Here is a 14,707-nt window from a genome sequence, read left to right on the forward strand (position 1 = left end):
CATTGTTGCTAAAATTGTCCTACATATCAATAAAGTTTAGTAAATTCTACTTCTTTTTTAACCAAACTACAAAGGTGCTTTGACTGATTAAAATTAGGTAGACTGTGGTTCAGGTTTACCTGAATTGAGAAACCTTTTTTTTTCTTGGCTCATGGTCCGAAGAAGTAGAGAGAGTAGGTCACTCAAAACAATCCCAGATAGATAGAACTAGTAACTAATTTTTTGGAGAACGAAGTGCAGTCCCCTGGTTAATGTCCTCCTTAATCTCCAAATTTTTCTCAAAGATTCCCGAAAATAATAGTGTCTGGATTTGAGAAAGGTTTTCTAGCTTAGATTCTGCCAAATTTAGATGATCTGACTCCAAAGCTGTACTACTTCTATGTGACCCGCTATTGTAAGGACACGAAACTTGGGCATGCATTTTTAATACTCAAAATGAACAAAATATGAAGCTGGTTATAAGCGTTGCGGTTTAAATGAAAATAATTTTCCATGTTTTCGTGGAAATGATGGAGAAAAAAAAACCAGTGGTATAAAACATCTAGTAAAATCAGCAATTTGACTGAAAATTTCTACCAGATTCTCGAATGAACAGAGTAACTAATTTTTATCTACATATAACGAATTTCGGCCTAAGAACATAGCCTGATGAAAGCTAGATGATTCTCTAAACGACACGCTGATTGGGAAACTCTTGAAAGGGAGAATCAAAAGCAAAGTAAAAGAATCAAAAACTCAGCGACTGAAGAAACAAACGAATTAACTTTAATACAAAGAGAATCAGTGCTGAAGTAACACCTATTAGAACTAACAGTATTATAAAATCCTCAAAACTTCATTTATATAGTTCTTAAACAGCTCTGAGAAGTAGATTTGAGTCTCCTGGATGAAAATTTTGAGGAATTGGGAAACAGGTAAGGCAAAGATTCACTAAGATCCAACCACAGAATTGAACTATACGGACTTTTCTCTGAGAAAAATCTCCTTTTAAATGCGGCAAGAGGATTTAATATTAGACTAAATGACAAGTAAATTTATTTAGAATAAATATATCGCTAGCTTTACTATTCAAATTATCATACAATTTCTTTCCTTTTATACAATAACTTGTAGAACTCTAAATCTTAAAAATTAAATTTTTGTAATTATTCAAACACTACTTACAGATGGACACATTTTGCATTGATATTTCCTTCCAGAACCATTCTGTGTGACTACATGATGTTGGGCCTCCACTTTGGCCGAAGGTGGCCCTAAAGGATGCGGTACGATCAGCATGCTAGCTGTAGAAGTTGTTGGCGGGGAGCCGGAACTGCTGCCGGAACTCTGGGACCTTGCTCCTGCTGTTCCGTAGCCGCCTCCCACACCTCCAGTTTGGTGATTACCTTCCTCGACACCTGTAACCCATATACACAAAATTAGAATTTGCAAAAAAAAAATTTTTTTGGAAAGCTTTGCACATAGAAGCTACAATAAAGAGATATAACTCTAAGAAAGGAAGATAAAGTTTAAGCTTTCTAAAACTCAATAATTAGAGTTTATACTGACATACACGCTGACATTCAAAACACACAATGACTTTTGGTTTTCAGCGGCATCAAAACCACTTTTTTTTTTGTTAAAATACCTAAATCAATTATGCAAATTTAGCCACTGTGCCTTTTAAAAGACTGAAATAATAGACATTATTTACTAAATTAGCTTGAAATTTGTTAAGTAATAATTTTATTAGCATTATTTTATGAACATATAAGATGATACGATTCCATATAATTATCAATAACATGGTTTGTACACGCCCAGCAAAGTATGCTTAAAATCGAATTATTGACTATATATTTATTCAATCAACTTAAAAAAGAAATACATTAAAAAAGTACTTAAAAGAAATATGAATTAGAAGTCAAATTCTCTAGAATTTCTGTATACAGATGACTTGCTCTGTTGGCTGACCGGGGCCTGCTTTGTCACCAGAAATGGTTCCTTTAAACTATTCTATTGGCCTTTAACTTAAGAACTGATTCTTCGAAGCAGTACAACTTTCTGTTATCTGTAATAGTAGTCAACCATTTGGCTAAAGAGGTAACCAAAAGAACTTGGCCGTCCATTTTGGAATTCCTCCTAGTTGACTATGTTCCTCTCCTTTCTCTGACACTTATGGCAATTGGTACTTCACAAATTAATTTTCACTTGAATGTAAAAAAAAGAAAAATAAGGAATTCCTAGTAGAACTAGCAAAGATTTTCCATTTTTTCCCTTTTTTTCCAACCTTCGGATCCAAAACTAGCCGACCTAATGGGTATGATTCCATCCTGGCACAGAAATTGAATGTTAGGAGTAGAAAATAAGGAATTTCTAGGTAAAAAAGCGTAAAAACCAACTTTTTTCGCATTACTCGTCACAAAATATTTAATTTTGACCTTTAAATAAACATATACGAGGGTCGTTTGAAAAGTCCGTGCAAAAATAAAAACTACTTAATTTTTTGGGGTAAACCTTTTTAATTTTTCAACATTGTCTCCTTTTAGGCTTATACACTTCGTCCAACGCTGCTCTAGTTTGTTGATCCCTTCCGAATAATAGGATTTGTCCAAGTCTGAAAAATAGCCATTCGTTTCTGCAATCACCTCCTCGTTTGAATAAAATCTTTTTCCCGCCAGCCATTCTTCATATTGGGGAACAAATAGTAGTCCGAGGGAGCCAAGTCTGGAGAATAGGGGGGATGTGAAACGAGTTGGAACCCTATTTCCATTAATTTTGCGACCATTAACTGCTGAGGTGTGAGCTGGTGCGTTGTCGTGATGGAAAAGGACTTTTTTGTGGGCCAATCGTGGGCGTTTTTCTTGCAGCTCGGTTTTCAAACGGTCAAATAACGATGAATAATATGCACCTGTAATACTTTTACCCATTTCCAGATAGTCGATGAGGATTATTCCTTGCGAATCCCAAAAGACAGTCGCCATAATCTTTCCGGCCGAAGGAACGGTCTTCGCCTTTTTTTTGGCGCAGATTCCCCCTTGGTAACCCATTGTTTAGATTGTTCTTTAGTCTCAGGAGTGTAGTGATGTATCCATGTTTCATCCACAGTGACGAAACGACGCTTAAAGTCCTGCGGATTTTTCTGGAAGAGCTGCAAACCGTCCTTGCAACACTTCACACGATTTCGTTTTCGGTCAAGCGTGAGCAATCGCGGCACCCATCTTGCGGATAGCTTTGTCATGTCCAAATGTTAATGCAAAATATTATGTACCCGTTCATTCGTGATGCCCACAGCACTAGCAATATCACGCACCTTCACTCTTCTGTCATCCATCACCATATCATGGATTTTATCAATGATTTCTGGAGTAGTAACCTCAACAGGGCGTCCAGAACGTTCAGCGTCACTTGTGCCCTTATGGCCACTCCGAAAATTTTGAAACCACTTATAAACTGTTCTAATCGAAGGTGCAGAGTCACTATAATGTTTATCAAGCTTCTCTTTAGTCTCCAGAGGCGTTTTGCCTTTCATAAATTAGTGTTTAATCAACACACGAAATTCTTTTTCGTCCATTTTTCTGAAAATCACTCGACTTCCTCGATTCAAACGAATGCCAAACACAAAGAAATAGACCGATCTGGCTGAAACTTGGTGTGTGTCCTTCCAAGAGATGCTACTAACTAAACATAACCTCGATACGCGCCAGTGGTGCTATCTCTCTGACTTTGCACGGACTTTTCAAACGACCCTCGTATGTGTTCCATTTGTTTTATTATCTTCTAATGCTTGTGTATATTAAATTATTTCACCTCAGGCTTCATTGTACCATACTTTTCTAAAGTTACTCAGATGTAATCACACGATCTGATCCAAACAAGAAACAATAATTATTTAAAACTTAAAAGTAATATAAACTCAATAAAGAAGAAATTATCACAACGCTTTATTTTTTTTTTTTTTTTTTTTTTTTTTTTTTTTTTTTTTTTTTTTGGCGCATCAACAGCTGAGGTCATTAGCGCCCGGAGCTTTTTCCAGTGCACTGCCGGCCTCCGGACAGTGTTCTCTCGTTACAGACAACACTGTCCATCACCGGACAGTGAGCTGTAAGAAGCTCCTAGGAAGAGAAAATCTAAGGGTCAGCTGCTGGATTCGAACCCGGGACCTCCGCGTGGGAGTCCAGTATGCTAACCTCATAGCTAATCCCTTCCCTTCACAACGCTTTATTAGAACAAACATTAATTATTACGTTTTGTTACGTTTTATTACAATACTCTTATTGATTTCATCTATAAATTTGGGTAAAAATTAATGCTTTACAATTTAAATTCTATATAATAATACAATTACTTATTCTGCTGATTAAAACATAAATATTAAGAGTCAATTAATTACAGAAACCTGTAATATACTAAAAAGAAAGTAAAATTAAAAAAAATCCTCCTTAACATGCCACAGAAAAACAAACTTTTGTATACGGACTACATAATGCTGTAGGAGCTATATGTAGAATCAAAGTGAAGAGGCGTGATAGAATGCCAAGATATTATCAGCCAATCAGAAAGAGGTAAAGTCGCCATATTTTGTAGAGATAGGAACTTAACTCCTATTGGCTGATGTTTCGCTTACACTGCCCCACCCATCCCACACAGATTCTGCTATTAGCTCCTACACCATTATGTTCTACTGGTACAAAATTTACATTTTACCTTGTTTTTTGACGGGAATGTTGTGTTCTATTGGAGAACACAAATATGTGTTCCATTTGTTTTTAAGACTTTTAGGTAATGAATTTCAAGTATTTTCAAAATGTTTTACATATTACTCAATAAATAACGTAGGGTTTCCCTCCTCAACGACGAATAATAATTTAGATTAGTAACAAATCACAATGATTATGTTAAAGACTTGTAGCCGGAAATAAATAAATATTTTTTCTATTGAATAAAAATTATATGTTAATGACAAAATTAAAATTCATAAATTAGTTATAGTAAAATATTAAATGGGTACCATCAAGCTAATACTAATTGGAGTATGTGGGCTAGACAAAGAGAGATTGAGAATTACATCTTGCCTAGACTTGTTCAATTTAAAATAAAATAAAAACTAAGATTGAGGTTTTAACTTTAGAAAACTAATTACAATCATTAGTAAAATAAATTGCCCAAGTTTGTTAGGCTGGTTGAAACTCAGCAAGCAATCGGAAATAAATGGTTAGCGTGTTATAGTTCATTTACTTTGGTTTCCATAAATGGTGTTTACAGATCGAGCAATACGAATAAAAAAAAACAAACAACGAACCAAGAGACCTCGAACAGGGGGGATATGAGTGGTGTAGGCTCCCAGACTTGGTGGTTAATTGTGAGGTACTCAACAGCATCAGCTAGTTCTACTGGCAATCATCTGACCACGAAACCGAATATTTATCGTTTCAGTTTTTTTTATTCTTATTTTTCTCATGAATACAGTTTCTATTTCATCACAACTCTCGTAAAAGAATTGCAATCCTGCCGGTTTTCTATCTTTTTGTAGCCAAACATTCGTTTTAAATCCGAAAAGTTATTGTATCAAAATTAATTTGAGGGTAGCTTCCATAAGTGAAAAACGAAAAATTCAAATTTGATATTTGTTTTAGTTGCCTCAAAGGAAGTGGGAAGTGCCAGCAGGAATTACCTCTTTCGAAAGTGGCTCCAAAAAATTTTAAATAACTGGGTACACTCGTTGCATAAGTTTAGATCAATAAAGTTTTCCAAGGCCCTTCTGGGAGAGAAGAGACTCCGCACTTCTATGTTCATGAATCAGGAAATCGGTTGGGTACGATCGGCATGTTTGCTCTAGAAGTTCTCAGCAAATTTGTCCCAGGAATTCCAGATTACAAGAAAAGTGTTGTGAGCATCAAACGAAGATTTTTCACATTAGTTAGAACAATGTGCAACTAATTTAAGGAATAAATTAGTATTAAAACTGTCCGGTAGGACAGTTGTATAAGGGTTGATCGTCAAAAAGTGCACGAAAAAGCGTAACGTTGAAAAACACCCAACTTTGACAATTTTTTTTCTCTATTTCTATAAAAGATAAAATTCCCAAATTTTCTCTAAAATAAAGGGCAAATCATCCTTTATTACTGATTTTTTTTTGCAACCACCCAAATCTAATAGGTTGCGAGAAAAAAGTTACCGAAAATGAGCAAAAACGGCTTTTTCAAAAAAATGTTCTTCTTGTTGTTGTTCTTCTTGTTGTTCTTGTTACCTTTTTGTAAACTGCGTAGCGCCTAAACGCTTAAACCGACTTTCATGAATGAGGTGTCATTCGATTCGGAATTTTATGTAGATGTGCCTTTTGGGGGTCTCGATGCTGTACATCGAATGGGAGAGAAGTTAGCCCCCTTTATGTAAGGCCCCCTCCAAAATTATTATTACTAATTACTCTGTAAATCTTGGCTCGATTTTGATAAAATTTGGTAGGGTGATAGGGTTAGGGCTCCCCTACGTAACATTAAAGCGACGATCAGCTCTTACACTTTTTAAGGGGAAGTATAGCAATCGTTGCAAATTATCGACACGTGAACCGATTTTCATGAATGAAGTGTCATTCGAATCGAAATTTTGTACAGATTTGCTCTTTAAAAGTCTCGACGCTGTGCCTTATAAGGAGGGGAGTTTGCCCCACCCAAATAAGGCCCTTTCAAAAACTATTATTACCAATATTTCTATAACCCATAGTCCGATTTTGATAAAAGTTAGCACGAAGAAGCGGTTAAAGCTCCTCTACGTGGCTGTGAAGTGCCATCCTTTCTTTAGGTATTCTTCGGCATTAGATTATGGATGTAAATCTGCATTGGGATTAATAAATAATCTTATTTTTCACATAAGTGATTCATGGAAGGATCAAATTTTCAATAATGGTTTGTTATTAAAAAGTTTTTCCCCAAAAAGTGATTTTAATTAAGTTTTGAACTCTGTTTTAAGTGAACTTTAAAGAATCTACACAATAATTTCAAATGTTAAGTTGGTATCTATTCTGTAATTTAAAATTATAAGGCTATATCTTGATTTTTGGACTACTGCGTAATACACATTTGTGCCTTCATTAATATCTGCGAAAGAACCTTCCATAGCCGCACTACCTCCATTTTTATAAGACCAAAAACAAATATTTGAAGAATTACTGCTATTAAGAAACGCAATAAAATTGGCTTAGAGAAACGGTCACACATAAGATTTTTGTTGCTTTAGCTTAGAAAGTAGAGATACGCGTGAACAAGAGTATACAAGGAGGCGGACGATCTAAGAAGAGGTCGGGGAGCCACCCACCGCTCCCCGAACATGGAGTGGAAAGGGGACAGAGAAGCGGGGGCTAATACTTTGCCGTGAGCTTGCATGTAATTGGTGGACTTGCTCCAAGTAATTATCATTAGATAAGATCTCGCTGCGACACCGAGAGCTATTTGCTCCCACTCTCTCTGACGTCACTGCTCCTGGCCACACTTCCAGATGGACTGGACAGAAAAGAATGAAGAAGAAGAAGAAGCAGAACCTCTACTTCTACTTACTTAAAATTACACACACCAACAAGTACATTGTAATTTCCGATCGTTAGAGTTCGATTTATCGTTTTACAAGTTACAATGAACCACGAAGAAATTATTATTCAGTGCACACTTAAGGAAGTAATTTTCTTGTGTTTTGTTGTAATAATGAATTCTTATTCACTAATTTTGAATGAATTCATTTAATTTAAGTAAAAGAAAAAGTTACTACCATAAGAAAAAGTCAAGGAGTTTTACAGAATGCTTAGAAAAAGAAGAGTATGTAACTGTATAAGAAAAAGGTCAAAAAATTGCCGTTTTTTGGCACCCACAGAATAACCTGGTTACGTCTCAATTTTGACAGCTTGCAATCAAGTATCGTCACAGAATTACCAACCTAAAAGTTCATTGATTGACCTTAATCCATATCACGCTACCAACATTATTAATTGCAAGGGAATGTAGATATTAGAAACAAAAAATCACACAAATCTGTTCTCAAGCAATATTAATATACTTAAATGTTTTTGGCCGCTTCGAAAATAAACTAAAAAATAAAGGAAAATTTCAAACCATTTTCCGGTTTTTGTGGCAACATTCACGGCTCATCGATTTTCTTTAGAATTCTTTTACAACTTTTCTTAAAAGTCTATATCACTTTATTAATTGACACGTTTTCCCAAGAGAATTGTTATTTTTGTAAGTTCATGGGCGGAAACTGCTGAGTTAAAAATTGCCTCTAAAATGCGCTTTTTAAAAAACAATTTAGTCAGCCGTGCTCTCAAATATGAATAAAACGTTAGCTATGCTGAAATTCACAGTTTCAGATCATTGGGATTTGCAAAAGTGTAACTGAATGGATTTTTTTTTTGGAGTTGAATGTTCTCGAAAATGTTAAGTTGAATGCTTATTAGATTTATTCCAAACATAGGGAAATAAGTGATTACTAGGAGTCTGAAAACCAATCAGATGAGGATCGATTATTTGAAATTCTAAGGAGGAATGTGGATTGATCGATTTCAGCGAAATAACAAACCATTATTTATTTCTAGTAGCGACCATCTATCTACTCGTATAACCTAGTTACGTAGATTCAGTGATGGCATCCTATCGGTTCGCGCGAATCGTTTATTAAAATTATGAAACCTTAGGGAGCCGGTTATTACAAATAAATGAATTACTCTGACTTCAGTTTTGAATCGTGCGCTCTACCCTGCAGTCTTGCAAACTATAGACTGCCTAAGGGTACGTTCACAACGGAATTGTGAGTATAGATGATAGCAGAGATGATAACTGATAGAGTAAAATATAATCTCTGATTAGTGTAGTAATGGTTTTATTGAGAAAAAACAAATAAATACACATAAAAATAAATGTAAGCACGATTTAAAAAACAAAATATTGTTTAAAAGTAAATAATAACAAAAAATAATGCCGGTTTTCACCAAATGTCTTGAAAAACAGAGGTATTTTGAACAGCAGTCAAATTGAAGCTCCGATACTGGAGTTCAGCTAGAAGAAAAATGAAATATTTAATTCTATCATATATGCTCGTTTATAGCAGCGCGTATGAGTCACAGCTTCGTTGTGCACGCTCACATTCGAATGTATTATGCTTTTCTTTAAGCGCTGATGAGTGATGCATCAGCGCTTAAAGAAAAACATAATACATTCGAATGTGAGGAAAGTGTAATTTCAATTTGTAATTAACAGAATAGCGAGATTATTTTCACTGGGTAGGCTTTAGCCGGAGTGAATCTTCAATTTTATATCAATAAAACTTGATCAACTTATCCTAAATAAATCTTCAAAATAACGGACATCACTGGATCATGTTTTTCTAAAAATACACGTCATGAGTACACGTCTGGAAGATGTCTCACTTTAAAAGAACTTCCTGTCAAATTTGTACATGAAAGAAATACACAGGAAATTGTTGCTGTTTTTTTTTGTAAATGACGCGTTAATTTCATATCAAGCTATCTGAAAGTGAGATTACGAGTAAGTTAGGGGAAAAAAAGTAAAGTAATGCACACTTTTACTGGCGAATTTTACGTCCAACTACCAGATTAGGTGTCTTGGACGAAAACGACTGAGATTACAAGTATAATTTTGTCTTCAAATCGGTCTGCCACTAAAGCTGAGCTTAAAAAGCGTAGAAATGGCTTGTGGCTATCTTCAGGTGAAGAACATGCAAAAAAAAAGTCCTTACAGTTGATGTTCATTGTAGGAAATAAGGACTCGTATCATCATACTTACATCACGAAAATTGAAATCTAACATAATACACTATTAGGTTTACCAGAGACTGGATTGATTTAATAGAAATTATTAGATTTATTAATAATATCTTGGATTTGAATGAAATTAAAGGACAGACAAAACAAACTATCAATGTTCAGAACTTTTGTGAAGAAGAGTAAATATATTTTTACGTTTTCAATTTAATTCTTTTGTTGTCTGGAGAACTGTAGAATGAGTTCTGCTGAGCTAAGCGAAGAGAATGCGGAATAGACGGGAGAAGAAGGCTGCATCCTTGATGAGTATCTGTCGTCGGCTAAATAGAAAGGACGATGTTAGAAGTGGGCAGCCCCAGCTCTGATGGTCCAGCATCTCCAGGACTCTGTGTTGGTTCACAGTGGTCATTATACTAGTTCTCGACGAAATAGTGACGTTCAGTCCAGCTTTCAACCTTGTAGATCTGTACAACGCCTCCGGCACTGGTGGTAATATACAGCCCGCCTCTATTGGTCAGGGCCTTCTTGTCTGTCCTAATTATCTCTGTGAATACATTACACAATCGGCCACATTCTCTATCTCTCTGTCTCTGTCTCTCTCCTGCATCTTCCACTATTTTTAAAATATAGAATATTTAAATATTACCTTCAAATTTACTAATTTTTGTAAAAAATGTATGATGTGAACCAGTCCCACCCAGACTTATCTGTTACTACAATTCAAGCATTTTTTCAAATTTCTAAACTTATTTATAAAAACTGATTTAATTTATTGGAAAACAATCTTTCTGAGGAAAACGAGATGGACCTTGGGCTTTGCTAAATAACCTTAAATCTATTTTCATAAAATAATTTAATTAAAAAAACGACTATTTGAGTAGGGGAATGAAAAAACAACAAAATGGACGTTTAACAATTCCAATCGTGGTCTTTCTACAATTTCAAAATATTGATTACCCTCTTTTTGATTTATGGTTGGTCTTAACAGTTCAAGCTACTTTTTTTAGACTCTAACTTTTTCCCCAATTAATTTAATCTTAAATATTTTATGAATGGTAGAACCTTACTTCTTAAATACGGCCTTTAAGCTAGATGTTGCAAATAAAAGATGTAGCTTTTACATGAGCTAACTTTCACTTCACAGTTTTTGGTACCCTCCTCTCCTCTAAGAAATATGAAATCTGAACTATCTACGATTTTCTGTTTTTCACATATGATGAACTCAAAATTAAAAGCAATATTTCCTCTTAAGTGAAATAATAGAAAGACCTTTAGACCTAATATTCGATGGACTTCGATTCGAACAAATGATTATAAAATTACTTTACCAAGTCTTGTGACCTCGGTTGGTTCTGATTCAAGAAGCTGGACTAAAAATAACCGAAACTTTTTAGTCGAACAGATTTTTTCAGCAGATTGCTATAAGAATAAATTTTGACAACCATCCTTTTAAAATTTTAAGCTTTTAATATTTCTATTTAAAAATATTTGATTTATTCGAACTATTAGGCCATATCTCTCATATTGCCTAGGTTTATAACACATGTAAAAACGCTGTATTCCATTTCAAGGAAGTCATCTACTTCTTAGATAGACATGCATAGTGTAGGGATGCCTGTTTTCCTACGAAGAAATCCATTCAGCACTTGAACAGCTTAAGAGTACAGCTCTTCGCAAAGGAAAACTGATGCTTTCAAGATTCTTTACCTGAAAGCCTGCCCTCTAGTGACCTAAGTCATAAAATAAACTGACAGAGAACGGAAATGGGTGCTCCTAATTGTCAGGATCACAATAGAACCATTGGTCGCGGTTATATCAGGCCAACCTCTTAGAATCTAATCTTGCCTAAGTCTTTCTTCATTCCTCTTGCGACCTTTAAACCTTCTTTTTCTCCCACCATGACCAAAGCCTGCCTTTACTTTGAAGAAAAATGCCCTTAGAATTCCCATTCATATTAGAAATTAAGTAAATTAACATTCAAATGCCCGATTTGTCAATAAAATCTCTCTTACAACAAGTCTAGTTGTTTTTTAACTCATTAATATTCAAACTTTGATTTGTGAACCAATATAATTATTACTAACATCATGCAAATTTTAAAGATACGTATTAGATAGATGTGACACTTTAAGGAAAGAAAACCTCAAAAAAATGGAAAATCTATTCAATAAAATGGTTTTCTAGTTGTAGAATTTTCTTCAAATTCGAAAATTCACTAATCCATTTATCACTTCTTCATAATATATCACGAAATTAATCGATAATTATACTTGAAATGATGCCTTACAGGAATGAGTTGACCAATAGTTAGAAAGACAAGTTCATTAATTCTTCCTACGAGTATACTCGCAATTTTTCTAAAAACTTTTACTACATTTAATTTTGAAGCTACAAAGAACAGTGTAGAGTTATTTTTTTTTTTTTTAAAGAAAAGTATCAGATATCTAGCATCTAGCTTGGAGTGTTACTGGGTCGAAGGCAGATGGTAGGAAGGGCCTCTGGTTGGTACCTGGCCAGTCCCTATCTACTCATCTTGTTTGGCATTTCCTTGCAGCGGCTACACCTACGATGTATACCACATGTTGAATAACTTCACCTCCATTCTGCGTTCTAGTTCCTCAACTTATCGTTGTGTACTAGTTATTTTTAGATAGCTATTGCTATTTGATAATATTCATCATTATTATTAATAATATAAACTAAAATAAGATATCAATTAATACAGTGCTCTAAAAGTATTTAATTATAGTTTAGATATTTAGATTACGAACAACTCCTTGATTTGTGCTAAAATTGACAAACAATGCCAAGATATGATCTTAATCAAACTAATGAATCGGTAGAAGATCAATTTTTCTCACATTCCTTAAGAAAACTTTTTAATGCTTTCTACAAAACAAAACAATAAGTACTAAGCACCTTTTAAAATTAGCTAAAGATAGTTTAGATAGTACAGAACATGATTTTCATGTTCAAAAATAATTATGGAATCAGTTTAATTCCTCCGCAAAAATCTGATAATTTACTAGCCAGACAAGTGGCAAAAAACTTCTCTAAGATTGCTAAGTTCCTGAGATCGATAAGATTTTGTTTTTAGTTTGAGTTATTTTTCATATTTAAATACAATTTGGACATATATGGTATCCAGACGACACCAAGTTAGAACAAATAAAATGTAGAGAAACGTTTGCATTGATAAAACATCAGTTAAAGAGTTCTAGAATTATCACACAATAATGCAGTAGTCACGAAATGTTGAAAACTACGTAAATGCTTATGCAAGGATCCGCCAAATCTAAGAAATGTCCCAATCAAGGAGTTAAAAAGGGTTCTATCCATTTTTGGGTTTCATCAAGGGTTAAAAAGATCCCATTCCTTCAATACGTGAGTGTGTTCGTAAGCTTCATTGGAGGATTACAACCCTTGAGGCATTTTCTTGAAACTGTGATTCGAAAATGATGGGAGAAGTGAGCGACAGTCATGAAAATGATGTTTTATCTTTACCGTAATTCCACGTAGATTCTTGCACATTCTTGATGCTGACAATGAAAGTGCATTTTTTTTTTTTTGGAGGTTTTTCTAAGCATGAAAATGTTTTAACAATTAGATCACTCTCTAAATATGCGGGCAGAAAATTTAGTAACTACAAAAACATAGACTTGGCAAAAGCAAAGACTTGACAATGAATTTTTAGATTAAAGCTTCTATTTGAACATTTATTCCAAGGAAGTTGATTTTAAGACAGTATTGCGCGAGGAAGATGGTTCAAGTTCCCTTTAAACTATCGCTTTATTGTAACGTGTGATCCTCACATTTATATTATAATAATAAGGATAGATTTGTTGCTAAAAATTTGAAATTTGTAGAAAATAAAGTACGAATTTGTATACGAGGTCTGTAAATTAAGTAATGAGACCGATTTTTTTAATTTTTTTTACTCAAAAAGCATTACAATTCTATATTGTCACCTTCAAAATAACTTCCTTCTGAAGCCACATATCGCTGGAGACGTTTCTTCCACTCCTCATAGCAGTGCTCGAACTCCGATACTAGAATAGCCTTCAGCTGGTCGGTTACAGCCGTTTGAATGTTTTCGATTGTCCTAAAATGAGTTCCCTCGCGGTGAGGTCTACGAGTAACAAGCTTAAAGCTATTTATCTAATGTGCCATTTTTGTGTATTGTACGGTTTGACCATATGATGTTAGTGGGAATTAAATGTATTACTAAATTTTCTTAATAAATTAAATTGATCGCTTACAACTGTAAGAATAGCGATAAGAGGAAGTTATGGAGAATGATCCTCGCCAGATTTATCAGAACATGTTGTCCGTCTAGAAGCGGAAGTTACGTTCATTAAAATAAATGTAACCAATTTCTACTTTAATGAATTACAAAAAAAAAAAAAAAATCATTTATATTTTAACCAATACGAACATTTCAAACTAATCTCCTTTAATTGGAACTATTCTTATGCTAATAAATTATTCCATAAAAAAATTAAATATTCACATAATGTGTTTGAAGAATAAGCCTAAAAAATTGGCCTTATCCTAGCCTATTGATATCATAATTTGTCTCTACGCAAACCCGCATATTTAGATCTATGTGAAATTAGTTATAAATGAAATTAAGCTAAGTTGTTCTATTATTTAGATGCTATAATTTTGGTTATTATATTTGAATTATATTTCCTTATTTGTAAGATTCCTTCAATATTAGAAATTAATTCAAATTTTATGAGAAGATATTTCAGTTAATAATACAAATATGAACTTAATTTTTCATTTCCTGAAACACTGAATTAGTTTAGATATACGAGGTCTGTAAATTAAGTAATGGAGACTGATTTTTTTATTCAAAAAGAATTACAAATCTATATTTTCACCTTCAAAATAACTTCCTTCTGAAGCCACACAGCGCTGGAGACGTTTCTTCCACTCCTCATAGCAGTGCTCGAACTC

At 34.1% G+C, this 14,707-nt stretch overlaps 1 protein-coding gene across 6 annotated transcripts in view; it reads right to left on the minus strand.

Annotated features, from left to right (window-relative positions):
- Positions 1-14,707, minus strand: part of LOC141456711 (zinc finger protein rotund-like) — a 601,670-nt gene that overhangs the window by 163,531 nt on the left and 423,432 nt on the right. For all 6 annotated transcript variants that reach the window (XM_074132931.1, XM_074132932.1, XM_074132933.1 and 3 more), the window contains exon 5: positions 1,165-1,397. In XM_074132931.1, coding sequence (XP_073989032.1) covers positions 1,165-1,397 — 233 coding nt within the window. The remainder of the gene's footprint in view (positions 1-1,164; positions 1,398-14,707) is intronic.

The sequence above is a fragment of the Rhodnius prolixus genome, unplaced genomic scaffold (assembly GCF_049639745.1).
Source record: "Rhodnius prolixus isolate KJV_2025 unplaced genomic scaffold, Rpr scaffold_10, whole genome shotgun sequence".
In the NCBI taxonomy this organism is placed as follows: domain Eukaryota; kingdom Metazoa; phylum Arthropoda; class Insecta; order Hemiptera; family Reduviidae; genus Rhodnius; species Rhodnius prolixus.